Source organism: Protopterus annectens, chromosome 4.part1 (assembly GCF_019279795.1).
Source record: "Protopterus annectens isolate FY-2018-M chromosome 4.part1, PAN1.0, whole genome shotgun sequence".
NCBI classification, from domain to species: Eukaryota; Metazoa; Chordata; order Ceratodontiformes; family Protopteridae; genus Protopterus; species Protopterus annectens.
In genome coordinates, this window is record NC_056734.1 from 721,625,759 (window position 1) to 721,643,430 (window position 17,672).

The window sequence follows — 17,672 nt, forward strand, 5'->3', positions numbered from 1 at the left end:
CCCTGCACCCTAAATATGGGGGGCAATCCCCACATTCCCTGAATTTGCAACTCTGAGATCACCATACCTTGGAGAAATGGAAATATTCCAAGAAATGGCAGTCTCAGACTTAGTATAGACCCTGGTCTTAATGACCATTGTAACATAGCATGTCTTTTAAAATTGAGGAATTTGAACAGGTGATTGTTAAAAATACATTCATATATATTATTTTTTACTTACTTTTAAAGTTTTTTTTTGAGTAGTTTCTAATATTAAGTAATTAAACATATATATATAATTATTTTTAAATGTATTACTAATTTTTAGGGAAGATAAATGTATGGTGTATTGTTTAAAACATTATATGGCACTACTTTGTAACGAAACATGGATTACTGTTCCGTGTAGTAAATAGAGTTTCCGATCACATGTTTGTTAAAACGTATAAATAAGGTGGAAAAAGTGTGTGTTTTTAATCTGAAGAAGTTGTCTCAAAGAGGACGACGAAAAGCGCTTCATTTATGGAAATAAATTCAGCATATTTATTCGACAACAGTTTCTGAGTAGTACGTGCTTCCTAGCCTTTTTGTTTTTTACAAGACTTAGTATATGCAAGTCTGGATTGTTTGGTCATAAGTCATGAAATTTTGGGACTCTGTGATCCATGTCCCAACATTTTAAACGGTTACTATAATGGCTGCATTTTGAAATACAGAGACCAAAAAAAGACCGAAAATACAGGAGAAGAGCGATATTGAACATCACTCTTTTCGTTTAAACTTGTTTCTTAAAAGGAGGCAAGCACTCGTGCTCCTCCCCCCAGACTTATACACCAGCTTTGAGACCACCATATCTCAGACAAAAGGGAATATTCTTCATATGGCAATCTGAGTCCCAACATTTTAAATGATGACCATAATTACATTTTTTTTTCTTGCCGACTAAAGCAAACAATGCATTTCAACTTTCTAACTCAAGAAAAGTAATACAATACTGTTTCTGCAACTCTGAATTTTCCAGTCAAATTACTGAGTATGACTGCATACAGCTGTCTGTAAATGTCTAATAATGCCTATACAACGGGATGTGCTTTTCCACCCATATACACACATTCTGCCCAAGGTACCTACAAGATAAGCATTTGACTACTACTCCTTGCATGGTAGTGTGGTCACTTTTGGTTCTTTAGAATTCCCAATTTTAAGAAAACAACAGATGCCTGTCTCCAGTAGGCTCTTTCTGAAATCTTGACAGAATCAAAATTTATTTTAGTTCTTATAATCTATACTCTTAAAAGACAATTGCACACTAATGTGAAAAAGGATTTTTTTTTGTCAGAGCTTAATCTACTCTGCAATACTAGCCACTCTAAGACATTATTTTCTAATTGGTTAAGCACTAAAATGGTCAATGATCGTGTACATATTCCGCCTTGTGCTTTACATTACTTTGGTAATGATAATTGCATTGCTCAGATCTTATATGTATTCTACCATACATACATAAGTGCTTCCATATTCTCTGAAGTATTACTAATGCAGTCATGTCTATTACTGTACTACATTTATTCCTACTAGTTTCTGATGTTTTTATCCCCAAATCACCTCTGATCCTGGTTAGTATTACGGAAATTTAATATTTTTTATTGACCATTTAGCCGGAATAAACAATTTGGTCATTTGCTTTGTTTTCTTGCTGTAGTTCAACTCTGAGATATAGATACCTCTCCCAACAGTTAGATTTCTCAAAGTCTTTTGGGTTTCTAAATGATTAAAGTTTATGAAATTAATATTGTTTCAATTTTTGATGTTAGCCAAAAGTGCAGCACCCACAATTTGACCATAACTAACTCCTTGTGCAATTTATACAGTTACATGCATCAGTAGCATATCTAAATAAGACTGCAAACAATTTTTATGAGACCCATTGTTCCTAATGCTTTTGGAATTGTCTGGGTATTGCCCTCATTTCTGTCTGCAAATACTGGTATTTTATGATTTTATGTCCATCTACTCATAGACACTGTAATTACTGAGTGTAGCAATTTCAGTGATCAATGCTACTTTTGTCTTCTTTTCATGGACTACTATATCTGGTTTTCTCGCATCTGTTTTTTGAACTGTTGGTGATGGGTGATCCCATGTGATATAAACTTCATTTTCTTTAATGCTTTGTGGCTCATGTTTTCAATGGTTCTCAGCTACTTCAATTTTATAATGTTTGCATAATCCCCAATGCAACAGTCTTGCCACATTATTACGCCTTTCAGTATACAGTCCCTCTGCCATTAGTGTGTCACACTAAGCAAGATATGTGACTGTTTCAATTCTGTTTTACAAAACATGCATTTGTTTCTTTCTCCGACATGTTCAATGAACTTTGTAAACCAACATGCACATAGTCCACTATCCTGGGCCACCAGTATTAACCTTTTCTCTTTTGGTTTAAATTCACCTCTCCTTAACTATTTCTGTGTCAGATTGTGATTGACATGAGTTTGTTCCTGGAGATTTTTGTATATGCAATTATATTTATAGCTTTTCCACATTTCTTGCCTTCTTATCTGATCCTTCACCTTATATGATTTCTTTTGTTTTTTGGCACATTCAGTTGCTGTCTGATTTTTCTCTATTTCTGATTTGATTTCCATTCCCACTTGGCATGATATGCTTCTACTAAACTAAGCAGGGAATTTATCTTACATATGTTTTCCTCATGTTTTAAAACTTTCACCATGTTTGGATCTTATGAGTCAGCAGGAATGTATAGGTTCATAGGCTAATAGGTGTTTACTAGGTTAACAACCACACGGGCCTTTTTAAGCCTAGCTATGCATCTCAAATCTCTTGACAAGTTCTGGTACCCTTGATAAGTGTAAGCAGAGGCTTTGGAGATGAAACATAACTCTGCCTCACATGGATGTGGAGCCTGCTCCAAGAAAGGGTAGTTTCTGGGATACATACTTGTCTCTCCAACAGGTCCTACTGATAGTGCAGGCAAGGTTTAAGTCTTTGGAAATGGTAATTCTGGTGCTGTTTGTTTTGTGGATATGCAGAAGGTCCATCAGAGTGGTGTCTGACAATGCCCTGTATGCCAGGCATAGATCTCCCCTCAACAGTCTGTAGGCGACAGAATGCAGGGAATGGGCCTTGAGGCAGTCTGCACAGGACATGTTACTTACACCCTGTATTCTTTTGTTTTATTATTTAACAAGAAACATCTTTATTAAATTATCACTTATGATATAGACAATCATACATTTATTTTCCTTTAGTGAGGAACCTCTGTGGAAGTTACAACTGTTGGATGTGCCTGGATAGGTACATACCAAAGGGGGCATTGTACTCAATGATAGGTCTGAAGAGTGCCGAATACAGTGGAACAATGACTTCCTTGGACCTAGATGCCATACCTTTGTTTATAAGCTGTACAACATAGAATGATTTGCTCATTACTTTAAACACATGATGGTCAAAGACTAGATTACTGTCCATGTGTCTACCCAAGTCCCTGACTATTGGGTTAATTCTTAGGGGTATGTTGTCAATATCATAGTCACCAAGGGTGGATGACTTCCTGAAGGACACTATTATGCATTTCTTAGCATTTAGTTTTAGTCCATGGCTCTGACACCAGTTGTTTGTCTGTGTCAACCCCTCCTGGAGAACATTTGTATCATTGGAGGATTCAATGACAGCTCCTAATTTGAAATCATCACCAAATTTAGTCAGCCAGAGACCATTGACATTGGCCTTGACTTCAGGAAAGTAAATGCCAAAAAGGAGCAGTTCCAGGACCAATCCCTGAGGGACTTCACTTTTGATTGGCCTTTTTGTAGGTGTGGCATCTCCAATTCTAATTTCCTGGATCCTGTCTGTGAGTCAGATGGCTATCAACTGGGTGACATAAATGTTTGTACTTAAACTCTTAAGTTTGTCAACAATGCTTGAGAGGGGTATTATGTCAAATGCCTTGGCCAGGACAAGGTAGGCAGTGTGACAATTATGCCCTCATCCATTGCTTTGATGACCTTCTCAAAGAAGTCCACCAGGCTGAGTTAGGCATGACCTGCCCTTGTCAAAACCAAATTGGGTTGGGTCCAGTGTCTGGAGGTTCCCTATGTCATTACTGATCATTTCCATGATAATTCGTTCCATGGCTTTGCATATGAGACTAGTAAGACTTATGGGTCTGTAGATGGCCCTTCTTTGTGCAGAGGTATGCAGTCCTATGAGTGCAGATCTATACATGTAATTAGTTTCAGGAAGGCCCATACCTCCTTTAGAATGGGCAATATATAATCTTGGTATACACTGATTGTTATAAATCTTTGGATAAATGTGAGGTATTTTTCTTGTTTTCCTGTCCAACTAATCCAATACCTTTTGAGGCCAGCCAGTCACCCGAAAACTGTAAGTTAGAACAGGAAGAGCAAATTGGTTTCTAGCTTGGACTTTGTTCCTGGATGTCAGGGATGTTTTCAGTATTAATTTTAGTCTTCTAAAATATTCCTTATTAGGTTTTATTCACATTTGTTCATGTTTCATTGTTAATCCTTCATTTATTCCCAAATATTTATACACTCCCTCTTGCTCAAGTCCCTTTATATCACATTCCTGTCCCAGACTGATATTTTCTTGGTGCTGCAGTTTTCCTGCTTTAAATGTTGCTTTTGCACATTTATCAAGACCAAATTACGTCTGTAGATCATCTGAAAAAGTTTTGACCACTTCCTGTTGTGTTTTCAGCTCCTTGTCTGATCAACTATACAGTTTTAAATCATCCACAAAAAGAAGATGAGAGGTCTTTACACTTTGTTGTTTTCTGGGAGGCAAGTTGTAACTATGACCTAATCTGATAAGTAGACAACTTAATGGGTTAAGGGCAAGACAAAAGAGCAGCAGTGACAGAGTCATCCTGGAATATCCCCCTTTGAATTTTCATCCCAGGGATAATAATTTGTCTTTTATCATGGCTTAGCTGCAGAGTGGTTTTCCACTGTTTCATGGTAACTGTAATGTAATTGATCAATGTAGGGTGTATCTTATACATTTTTAAGCACTCCTTTACCCACAAATGTGGGATACTGTCAAATGATTTTTTGTAGTCTACCCAGGCCATACTTTGATTCTTCCCCTTTTTACAGTTCGCCATTATGACTTTAACAACAAATGATCCTTTGTTCCATATCACTTTCTTTTGTTACCATTTGTTCTATTGCCATGACTGAGTTTTCTTCTAAATGACTATAAACACTATCAGCATCAATTCCAGTGTATAGCTTATATGTCATCGAAAGGCAAGTTACTGGTCTATAGTTTTTAGGATAGTTTGTAGTTTCACTCTTATGCAGGAGTATCATTTTTCTTCTTGTTAACCAGGTTGGTGTCTGTTCGGGGTGCACATATAAATAGTTCTTACTCATGGCTAAAGCTTCATGAAAAGATGTTAATACTTTTAGCCAGAGGTTACGTACTGCATCTGGGCCTGGGGATTTCCATTTAGGAGCTTTTCTTAACTTTGTTTCAGTCTCTCTGGTCGTTACTTCATCCCATTTCATATCCTGTACATATGAACTTCTTATTTTTTCTTTTATTTCTTCTATCCATTTAGCATCTTTATTTTTCACAGGATCTTCATAGATATTTCTCCAAAATATATCTATTTCTTCTTCCTTTTTTTGGTGGTGTTTCAATTCCTTTTGCCTTGTTTCCCAATTCTCTATAAAACTTTTTTGGGTCATCAGTAAATTGCTTATTTTGTACTTTTCCTTTATATTTATCTGCATATCTTCTAAGTTTTTTTTTCCTGTGCTGATAATTTTAGTTTCTTATTTGCAATAATGCATGATAGATCCTGATCATTTCTGATACTGAGCATTTGTTTTATCACGTCTATCTTTCTGAGTATTTCTGTCGATCTGTTCCTTCTTCTATACTCTTCCAACAGTGACAGGTCTTGTCTTAATTGTTCTATAGTTTTCTCTATTCGATACTTCCATGATGGCATTTGATTTCTCCCCTTCCTTTCCCTCACTACCCTGTGTTTCTGTGGTAAGACTTTATCTGTTATTAATTTAGCTGCACAGTAATACATCCTATTTACTTTTGTTATATCACATGGATTTCTATGAACGGTCCTGATTACTGTGTTCATTTGTTTTATCACATTTCTAACTTTTGGGGTTTTATTGACTTTCTGTAGTCTGCTTTTTTCATTGATGTTAATATGTCTGTCCATCTCTATTAAATAAAGCAATCCTTCTTTTAGATCATTGTCTTCTAAACTGAGGGCACATTCTTTGTTCTCTATTTATTGTGGGCATTCTACATAAAGTTCCACGGCATCCTCCTGTGCCACATTCTCTTCATTCTCATCCTGTGTCATCTGTTTCCCTTTTATATGGGAACTCACAGGCTTTACTCCACAGCATTGACTGCGACAGTTTCTTATTCCTTTCCTTGCTGTGCAATTCCAGCTAAACTTTTTTTACTAGTTTCCTATGAAAGGCTCCAAATTGTATTTATATGGCAACTGATCAGATGTTTCCTACTCCACTTGTCTCTCCTTCATTTGGGGATCCACTGCTCTATCCTGCTGTGGTGTTATCAGAGTTAGATTTTCTACATTAAATCCTTCACATCACAGGTAATGCATAACCTTAGTCTCTATTGCGTTAACTTCTCCATTACTAATCCTAGTTTCTACTTTTCCCGTTTTCTTATTTTTTGTATTGAAAACATTTCTATATCCAGATGCATTTGCCTGTATTTCTCTTCAAATATCTTCAGTGTTGCTCATTTTTTATTGATTAGTTTTCCTTCCTCATTTGCATAAATATTGCACCATATTAAATATCTTTTTCTCTACCATGTCCATATTTCTTCTTCGGATGTCTCCTGCTCCTCCTGTTTCTCCTTACTTGGGGGGACTCATTGTTCCATCATGCTGTGATATAACCTGTGTTAGACTTTCTACACTAAATCCTTCACTTCACAGGTATTACATAACTTCAGCTACTATTTTTTTAACTTCTGCTTTACTAATCTTTTGTCCTACATTTCCTCTTTGTGATTTTATTTTTTGTATTGTGAAGTTTTCCATATCCGGATGTCTTTGCCTGTATTTCGCTTCAAATACCTTTGGGGCTGCTTTTTTGTACTTATTAATTTGGCTTTCTCTTTTGCATAAATATTGCACCTTATCAGAACTCTCCCATGTCCATATTTCTTTGTTTATAGATTTTGTTCTTTATAATTTCACACTTCCTCAGTCACTTCTTTTTCCAAATGGCCCAAAGTTTCTTGGTCTGTATAATGTTTTTCATAAATCTATTGTATTAATGAACACAAATTTTTATTTGAAGCTTCTGACAGTTTTTTTTTTGTGCAAGTATTTTTCTTTCCTCTAATTTATCTCTTTTTATATATCTTCTATCTGGGAATTGTGGGCTTCTTGCATAATAGTAACAATATGTGATTTCTTTCTTATCCTCGATATTCCACTCTGTCATCTTTAGGGCTCTTTTTTGGCCTATCAGTTTTTGCGATTTTTGTGGACTATTACTTCATTCTACAATAGGGAGGCCATCCTCCCCCTGGGCCTGACCCCATTGTAGGAATGTTTCCGTGTCTTGAGGATTCTACACTGTAATTTTTTTCCATACCTGGTACCAGTTTGCCTGCCTGTAAGAAGTCACAGATGAAATGAGAAATACAAGGTAATAAAATGTTTCATAAAAGCCAGGCTATGATATAGAGAAACTGCATAAAAAGCTAATGAAATATAAAAATATTAAATAAAAACTTGAATAACTTTTTTGTGTACGCCACTTTGATGGATGGATTAAAGGGAAGAAAATTAATTTTGTGATGAGAAAAAAAATGATACATTTATACAACCATCTTTTGAATTGATTAGGCAGCCTTTTCCTACATAACTACCATTGCATTCCCACATTTGATGCACTATGTGTGTTTTAACCTAGGCAGTTTTTTTTCCTTATTCATCCCTTAAGTAACATTTTCATTCCACTTCCTCAGCTTGTTTTCCTTTTCCAATAGTCATCCACCTCCTATCCTTGGTTATTTCTTCTCTATACCCCCCCTTCCCTCATTTACTTACACTCTTTGTGTTTGTAAGGTGTTATACATCCTTCGCTGAACTGCAGCAATGTATGCAATGTATTGTGTTTTATAGAATGCACAGCACATACAAAACATGTTGCTCTGATTAAAGTCCAGAAGATATATTAAGGGCTGTAACAGGTCCATTACCAGTCATTGACATCACAGTGACATTTTTCCTCATGCTTTTAAAAGAATTAAGCTGCCACGATGGCAGCATTCATTTTTTCAGTTCATAATAACTAACTGTACTAAAAACCCACTTTTTATGAATAAAAGTTTTACTTTACACACAGTAGTCTATATTACCTACTTTTTGGCATACTGTGGCTCATAGTTTTCATCATTACATCTTTGCTTTCCTGCCTTCCATTCCCAATCTAGTGAGGATGGGATAGATGTGCAGTCACCTATTCCTAAATGCCTTAAACACAGTGAAGAAATAGTTTCCCCTAGAATGTTTTCTTTTTGTTTTAGTTTCCTTTACCCTGTTTCCTGCATGTTGGCACAAAGCAGTGCAAATTTACATGCTCATATTAACACACACTATAAAAAGAAAATTCACTTTTCTCCTTGCTTTTGTTTGTTGTTTAATCGTGTCCTCTATAAACAGGTAAGAGTAAATTATTGCTCTTTTGAATGATAGCTAGATCACCACCATCTGTTTTTTCCACTTTGGACCTACACTCACTATACACGTACGTATTTTTCTTTCTAGGATGCTGCTGCCTAAGTTGCCTTGTATTATAGATGCACATTACCCACCCAAAAAGATGAACCATACTCTAAGCTGATTACTGCATTTTACCTGTAACACTAATCAGGCTTGCACTAGGAGTAAGACTCTTGGAAAATAAATCTTGATTTGTGAATGTATCTTGCCATAGAGTTCTATGCGACTATGCAAAGGACGTGATATGATTTATTCAACTTATGGTGTATGCTGACATCTAGTGGCAGAATGAATAATAGCCCTACTATTCATAGATGTTTTTCCGGGGTTTATAAAGTTTACAAGGCAGAGTCAATCCATGGACAATAATCACCTTGTAGTGCATGGAGCACCATGATTATGCCCAAAAAGCAGTTAATATCCTGGTTAAACCCTGCTGTAACACCGGCAAGAAACCCGACCATCACAACTTTTCCAGAGTGTAACATTTGTTACACACGCATTAAGCGTAGCTAAGGTCTTGAGTCAGGGAAGGGATGTTCCTTCACTCTCAGATGTCCCTGAATATCATTCCTCATACCTCCATAGACATTTACAGACATCACTCTATAAGTAAATCATTTAAATTAGGGTGGTATTTAAAAAGTGTTCCTGACTTTTTCTTTACTTGTTGTCTATGCAATAGCACTCACTAAGTACTTTGCTGGCTTTCAAGGCCAGTAAAACACTTCAGCTATTTTTTCTATTTATTTATTGTTTTTCTTTTATTATAGAGCTTATTAACACTGCCATTCCACTAAGGTGGTTCATTTTTAATTTCGACAATATATCTGATTCTAATTGGGACTGTATAGTTTACGCTTTTGATTAGAAGAGAGTAAAATTCATTGGCATAAATGACAACAGAGGCTACATGAAAGCAGGAAATCTTTCAACTGAATTATGAGAGCTCATCGTATAGTTTTAATAGGTTTGTCTTTTCAAATGTTCATTGTGGTTGGTTAAGGAAAATTTACTGATGTGTTATTAGATTTAACCAGAGATTTGGCTACTGTTTGAGTAGCACAAGTAACAGTGATGTTAGTAAGGACAAGGTCAAGAAGATTTTAACCACTAATAGGCCGGTCAACAATTTCACAAATAAGTTAATATTTATCAAGTCTAGGGGTTTTGGGTGCACATATTCTGTGTGGTATACAGTAGGTGGTCTAGTTAATTGATGGAGGGGTTAAATCACCCATCAAAAAGGTACTTGTATCTATGAGTTGGCATTTTAAATCTTTAAATCTTAAATTTTAAATATTTAATTTAAATATGTAGTGGTTAGTCTTCTGGAGATATACAGGTGACCAACAGCAGTATATGAAGTCATAATTCTCCTTTTTTAGGGCAATTTGAAGTTCAATAAACTCTGTTTGCTGGTCTCAGGGTATCAGTATAGAGATAATTGGCTCTCTAACAAATATCAGTTATCTCTTATAGTTTCAAGCAAGCCTGAATGTGGGATATATGCAGAAACCCAGTTAAGATGTAATGCTGTTTTTAAAATGAAACCAATTCTCTGTTACATCACACAGGTATGAAGGTGTTCGGGATACAGGAGATTCCTGACATCTCTCAGTTTACTGCTATGACTTCTGGCACTGAGTACAGCAACCTTGATATGATCCAGATTGGAATGTACATCAAACCTATTTGTTATGTTGGAATGTCAGGAAGGAAGACTTTGCCCATTGGGGCAGCAAGTGTTTTCATCAATATGCAGAAACCATGGTGGGAAAAGTGCAAGCCATCCTTATCAAAGCTACTTGAGCTGTCAAACATCTAGTCCCAAGCTGTTGCATACTGGATCCATTAGAATGGCACCAGCTACTCAGCCAATTATTAAAGATTCTCTTTGCATCTGAACATTATTCTGAGTGATAAGTTCACTCAGGATCAGAGACTTACCTGAATTTGGCACATGCATAGTGAGTTTGGACATGTTTTGCTGCATGTCCTTCTGAGATGACTGCCTCATGTCATTCACAAGTACATCAGCGACCACCCAGTCATAGTCATATCTGTCCTGTTTGAGGGACTGCATTACCCTCATGATGACACAGACCCTGGTGCAAAAAATGCAAATGCTGTCATCTAGTCTTTGTACAGCCTACTAACTGTAGAGTCAATGTGTCTGACAATGGAATTTCTAATCACCAGGACATTTCTACCTGGGTGGCAGTGATGTGACTATGTTAAAGTTGTGTTAGTGTGTTTATGCCAATGCCCTTTAGTCCTGATTCTTGGAGGCTTGTGGGGATCAAACCTCAGCCTCTGTTGGTTTACTGTACTCTTGTGGAGTTATGTGTAAGTTTATTTGTTACATATCGATCATCATTGTAAGTGAGATGATGGCCTTAGGCCTCTAACGGATCGTGTCATGTTAGTGTAGTAGTAGGTGATCACTGGGCAGTGGCTATGTCCTGTCGGAGTATCAGGTGCAGTCAGGTTGCCCATAGAAGGGACAGAAGTAGATCAGGCCTCCATGTTTGCAGGGTGAGCCATATTACTGGACACAAAGATGGTATATTGAATCAATGTCGCCATTAGTCAGAGATGATACGACGAGAAAATATATTGGGTTGTGGAAGAGATGTTATTAGGTGAGTCAAAGATGCACTAATACTGATTCAACAACTATTTGAAACAACAGGGAAGAAATTTCATGATGCACACAGTTATAGCTGGGTATGATGGTTGCTTCTAAGATTCATCATCCTTGGTTGCCACATGCTTGGATATAGTCAGATACAAGCCTAAGTTCAAAGGGAAATGTAGATATCAGCAGCTATTGATGGTGGCTATAAACTGGTCTGGGAGCACCAAAGAGCTATTATTATAACAACAAAAACAAATTGAGAAACTGACCTACAGGCAGGAAAAAATTATTGTAAACAAACATCAGGAGCACACAATGCAGTGCAGTGAGCTGAGAGCAAGAAGAAGCACCTATTGTCAAACAGCAGCAATATACATCTCAGAGCAACCTTGAGCTCAGCTGCATTACATAAATTATCTGTTTCTTGTAGGTGTTCTATTTCACTATATTTTTCCTGCATTATATGTTAATTTATATGTCTTTGCAAATATTTTTGGTTGTATATAAAGCTGTGATTGACTTCTGTGATAGCATTGAGTCTATAATTCTCAATCTTTATAGATCTCAAGACTTTAAATAATAATGTAAAGAAACATTTCATTGTCACAGATATACTGATGAAGCCAGTTTGTTGTATGAAACTGGTCTTCACTTTTTTTCATATTATTGTTTGTTGTCTCTGTATGGAACGACATTTTTCACACTAATGAATTGCAGTTTCATGTGCTGGGCTTGTTCTATGTTGAAAATTGGCATTGGTCCATGTACCACATTAGATTATTGTGCACAATTATGTTGGACAGGATTCTCCAAGCTTAAACATCTTATTTCTAGTTGATGTCTCCAAGCCTGCTTGTTGTTAAAATAAGTCTAATCTCCTTCACACCAGTTATGTCAGTAACTGGCCTCTCACCCCCCCACCCCCACCAAATTACACACTGTGTGTCAGTGATATGGTCCTCCCATCCTATATGATGTGCTGTGGACAGGTTGTATCATCATTGCACTAACTGCAGTGGGAGGGTTGTATCATCCCACTGACTGCAGTCCCTCTAAAGAGTTCCTGTAGAGGACAGCCCTGGTATACTGCTTATTTAACTCAATGTGTCCCAAGCATAAGTAAATCAAGTGTACAAGCATTTATTTTCACTAGTGCTGAGTAGCTTTATACTGAAAGATTTAAAATCATTTACCGGTACTGATGTGTATTGCCATTTCTATGTAATTTTATAACCAAAAGAGGTGGTGGCAGCATGAGTAGCAGATGGAAAATAGTTTTTAACATGACATGCAATTCAAGTAAGTTATTAAATGCTTTGTTCCGTGGATTTCATGCTAACTCCCTATCCATAATGTAAACTACATCCCATGTCTTAATGCTAAGATTTAGCATGGTCTTTTAATGACTACGAGGCACTGCTCACCTCTCTACTGTGTCGTGTTATCATTGTGAAGAATTATAAAAAGAAAAAAATATTTGAATGTAAAGATTTAAGAATCTTTAAAATGGTGTGCTTCAGAACTTGCGCCATATGCTTGTCAGATAGAGAAACCAGCTTTGTTTACTGCAGCTTAAATATTGCAGTCTAGAACTTAGCATGTGCATTTTTGCCTGTGCACTGTCTTACTCTTCTATTTCTTCCTAGCCTGGTGTCTGAGAAATGAAGGGGTGAGTTCGGTTCTTCTGGGATCATCCAATCCAGAACAGCTGATAGAAAATCTTGGAGCCATTCAGGCAAGTCAAGAGCCAATGTGTGTTTGCATCTGCTTTGAGATACAGAACTGTGCCATTTTCTTTATTTCAGTATATATGCATTCATAACAATCACATTCCATTATGTAATACTTTCTGCTTCTTTAACCATACAGAGCATATTTTGTAGATGTTTGTCAAAATGCAAGATGATAGCCTACTTTGAAAACTTGCTAAAATTACAGTAATGCATATAAAGATGTTACACTGTAAATGATGTGCAACAGCTGAGTTTAAAAAGCTGATTATCTGTTAATTTTTTTGCCAGAAATACAACACTGAACATGAGTACTGTATTGTTTGTGTCTTTCGGCTTTTCCCAGTTAGGGGTCGCCACAGCGGAACTCCAGTCCGCTAATGATTGGTAGTTGATTTTTACGTGCCGAGTTACCAGCCCTGACGCACAACCTTCAACGAAGGTATGCCCATTCACGCATGGGTGCAAAAAAAACATGGTATATCACAGATAAAAAAGATGCAGGCACTTCCTAACTATGCAGTAGTTAAAAGAATAGGACAGGTTTACAGACTCACCTCCATTTCTTTGATGATACTAGTATGTGTTGATGACGGTCCATAAAATACGGTTTGAACCTTAAAGCCTGCTTCTGCATGCAGTGTAACTGTTTTCAACTCAGCTTCTGCTACAAGAGCATCCCAAGAAACAAACATTAAAACATGGGACCAGTAGGAATGTATTTAATGTAGAGAAGGACACCAGTTTACAGTAATGGCACCGGAGTCCTTTGTGCATGCATATGTGTGTATTTGCGTGTGTGTGTCTGTATTGAGCAATTCATAGTCATGCCAATTTCCCACTTAATGAAATCCTTGACGTATTCAGTGCGGACAAGCTGCCATACTGCACAGCCTATGAACCTTGGCTATTGTGGCTATATCTCATATTTCACTGAAAGGGCAGATTTCACTTAAATGACAAAATTAAATTAAGCATCCTATTATTAGTAAGCAAAATGTTTACTTCACTCTGAGGAAATACTACATTAAAATAAGTTGTTGCAAGGACACCTTCAAAAATAGGCTAACTTTTTGGTCTGTTATAACATATTGGTGGGGCAGAGTTATGTACAAGAAATGTGCACTGTTAATGTCAACACTGATGACTGAAGGCAGTATCATATGTCCAGGAGCTCTTCATTTTATTTTCTTATGCTGCTGTTTTACCAAAGATTAAGGGTGGTATCTCCTGAGGGAATTCTCTGTCCAGTAGAGACTTTCCTTCTGCCAGTTTGGAACTGGTTGATAAAGGTAACCCTGGGACTAGGACAAGTGGGAATAAAATGAGGGAACTATAGCACTAATATTACTGTTGTTTTGATTATCAGTGCTCTGCATGGAAAAAGGCATGAATAATCAAACTCAGGGTCCACTTGTCCCGTGCCATCTGTAGTAAACCATTGGACCTTTATAACCCCAACTACTGAAGTACAGGTGTGTACAACATTTGAGAATGTTTTAATGGTCATTAAAGATCATTAAACAATACAGAAGACTGCCCAATACATTGTCTAGGAGATCTTTAGGCTAAGTCAGAGTATTGTATAAAATTTAACATCTTAAGCACACCTTTCAAACATGAATACTTTTATCTTAATTTTTATATTTATTTATTTGTTAATGGGTAAGTGAAATGGGACAAGATGCCTAACAGGCAAGACAAAGATTAGTAGCACAATGAAAGTTAAATAAACATACCACAACATACCGTGGAATTCAGAAAAAAAAATGCAACCACTTGTATAAACTGCCTACTGCAGGTAACCACTGTAAACTGCGATTCAGACAAAACTATGGCAATGAGGAAGACCTCATTATTGTCTTTTTAGTGTGTTTCTGAGTTGCACATTTTTGCCTCTAATACTGCCAGGTCTGTAATGGCGATAGCATTCATACTGATGGCCAATGCATGGCACTGGCAGAAGTACCCCACATACTGTCACACTCACATCCAGACACCCATGAGCATGAGCTCTCATAATTACATACACACACACATGAATGTGTGCACACACAAACACACACATGCACACACATACACGCACACCCACATATCCACACACACCACACACACCACACACATGCACACACACACACACACACACACACACACACACACACACACACACACACACACACACACACACACACACAAATATGCTCATCAACTCAACATCAAACAAGTCTCTTCACAATTGAGTGGACTCATGGACACATTCATCCAACCCACACACACACTCATTCACTTTCTTGATTCCCTACCTAGCCACCCCCCCCCCCAGTGCAACCATCCAGACAGACTCACACACACACACATAGGGTTCCAGCTTCATCTATGCCTCTGCACTTCCATGCACATATGTACAGTAACACACGCACCATCCTATGTCTTCTCGGAACTATACTGAACTTATCTGCTTTGGGTGAAGTCAGTTTGTGACCAATGTCTTTTGACTGTGTTAAATTTTTCCTCCACCTGTGGTAATTTATGCAGCCAAGTGATTCTCAGAATCAATCAGCACAGTAAATCTAGAGCCACAGGCATTCCTGGAGGAGATAGTTGATTACTATTAGCCACTCCCCCTTCTTGCTTCATTATCATACAGCTCAACCCAGTGGGACTGTCCTCAGTGACGGTGCTCCCACTAGTAAAGAACCTCGGTGGCAGGGCAGTCTATGAATCCGAATGGGTCATGTGGTAATCCTTTATAAATCCCAGGGGTAGAGTGATTTCTATTCATTCAATACAGAGGATTTTACAGCATTGTGCTTATACAATAAAGTTGACATAAGAAAAATAAAATGTTTTGCAAAGCAAAATCAATAGCAAAAAACAGATCACAAGAATAAAACTTCTACATAAACAGCAAATCAAGTTATAAAACAGGATAGTATAAAAAAAGCAGAACATTATGACTAAGGCATTTCAATTTTCTAGATAAACCATTAACACAATGGAGTGGCAGCAGAGAGCTAGGACTTTTGTATATTCTTTTTAATGAATATTTTAAAGAATACAATACTGCTATCACTCGAAAACACCAAAACGTTTTTCTGTTTTATGTTGTTAACCCTTGTTGTACAGTGATACATACAAAGTACACCTTATATAACAGTGCTTAACCTAATATTCTTTTTATAAACATATTGCACCCTTTAATTTTCAGTCCATAATGGTAATTCCCAGTCTTGTTTTCCTCCAGCGCCCACCATCCCATTTCTTAATAATGTCTGTTTTTTTTTTTAATTTCTCCAAGTTTTTTGGGTTTCTAATACCATGACGGGAATGGACCACATTCTTAAGTCAAAGTATGATTAAAGGTCATGAAATTAGTATTGTTTCAGTTTTTGATGTTAGCCAGAAGTGCTCTTTGCAGCACACGCAATATGCCCAGTAATGACTCCTTCTATAATTCATATGGAGTTACATGTATTGGTAACATATCTAAGTACGATTGTAAATTCTTTTTTTATAAGATCCATTGCTCCTGCTACTATTGGAACTGTCTAGGTATCATTCTTCCACACTGCCCTCATTTTTGCCTGCAAATCCTGGTATTTTATGACTTTGTGTATGTAGCACACTACAGTCACTGGGTGTAGTAATTACAATGATCAATGCTACTTTTGTCTTCTTTTCACTGACTACTATATCTGGTTTTCTCGCATCTATTTTTTGAACTGTTGGTAATGGGTGACCCCATGACTTCATCATTTTGTATAATGCTTCATGGCTCATGTTTCCAGTGTTTTCAGGTACTTTAATATCACATTTGTCTGTTTCTCCTACATTTTCAATGGACTTTGCAAACCAGCGTGTGTATATTTCACTATCTTGGGCCACCAATATTAACCTTTCATCTTTTGGCTTAAATTTGTCTCTCCTTAACCATTCCTGTGTTCAGTCCTGATCAACATGAGGTTTCTCCAAGGGTTTTCTGCACTTGCAACTATATTTATGCATTTTCCACATTTCTTGCCTTCATATCTGATCCTTCACCTTACATTGTTTCTTTTGTTTTTTGGCAAATTCAGTTGCTGCCTGAGTTGTATCTACTTCTGGTTTAATTTCCATTCCCACTTGATGCCAATATGCTTCTGCTAAACTAAGCAGGGAAGTCATCTTAGAATTGCAGGGGGATTCAGTAAAGTCTACATGGTCATTTTTTTACAGTGTGCATGTTGTGGTGAGATGTACGCATGGGCATGGAAACTTGGATTAAGTAAATGCCATGTAGCAGCATGTACCACCGCACAGAGAAGATAAACACTGTGGCATGCTAATTACAGCATAAGCAGCTGAACTGTATGCTAATTAACCAGTCCAGCACAGTTTAACTATTCAAAATGCTGTAAAGTATCTGTGTAGACTGTGCTGTTTTTTCTATGGATTCCAAAACTTTTGTAATACAGTCACTAAAAGGAGTCTACATGGACAGAATGTTAGGGGCTGCGGCTGCTTTAATCCATTTGTATGTG

At 37.0% G+C, this 17,672-nt stretch overlaps 1 protein-coding gene across 1 annotated transcript in view; it reads left to right on the forward strand.

Moving 5' to 3' along the window:
• Positions 1 to 17,672, forward strand: part of KCNAB1 (potassium voltage-gated channel subfamily A regulatory beta subunit 1) — a 1,829,051-nt gene that overhangs the window by 1,761,211 nt on the left and 50,168 nt on the right. The window contains exon 13 of the mRNA XM_044070489.1: positions 13,069 to 13,157. Coding sequence (XP_043926424.1) covers positions 13,069 to 13,157 — 89 coding nt within the window. The remainder of the gene's footprint in view (positions 1 to 13,068; positions 13,158 to 17,672) is intronic.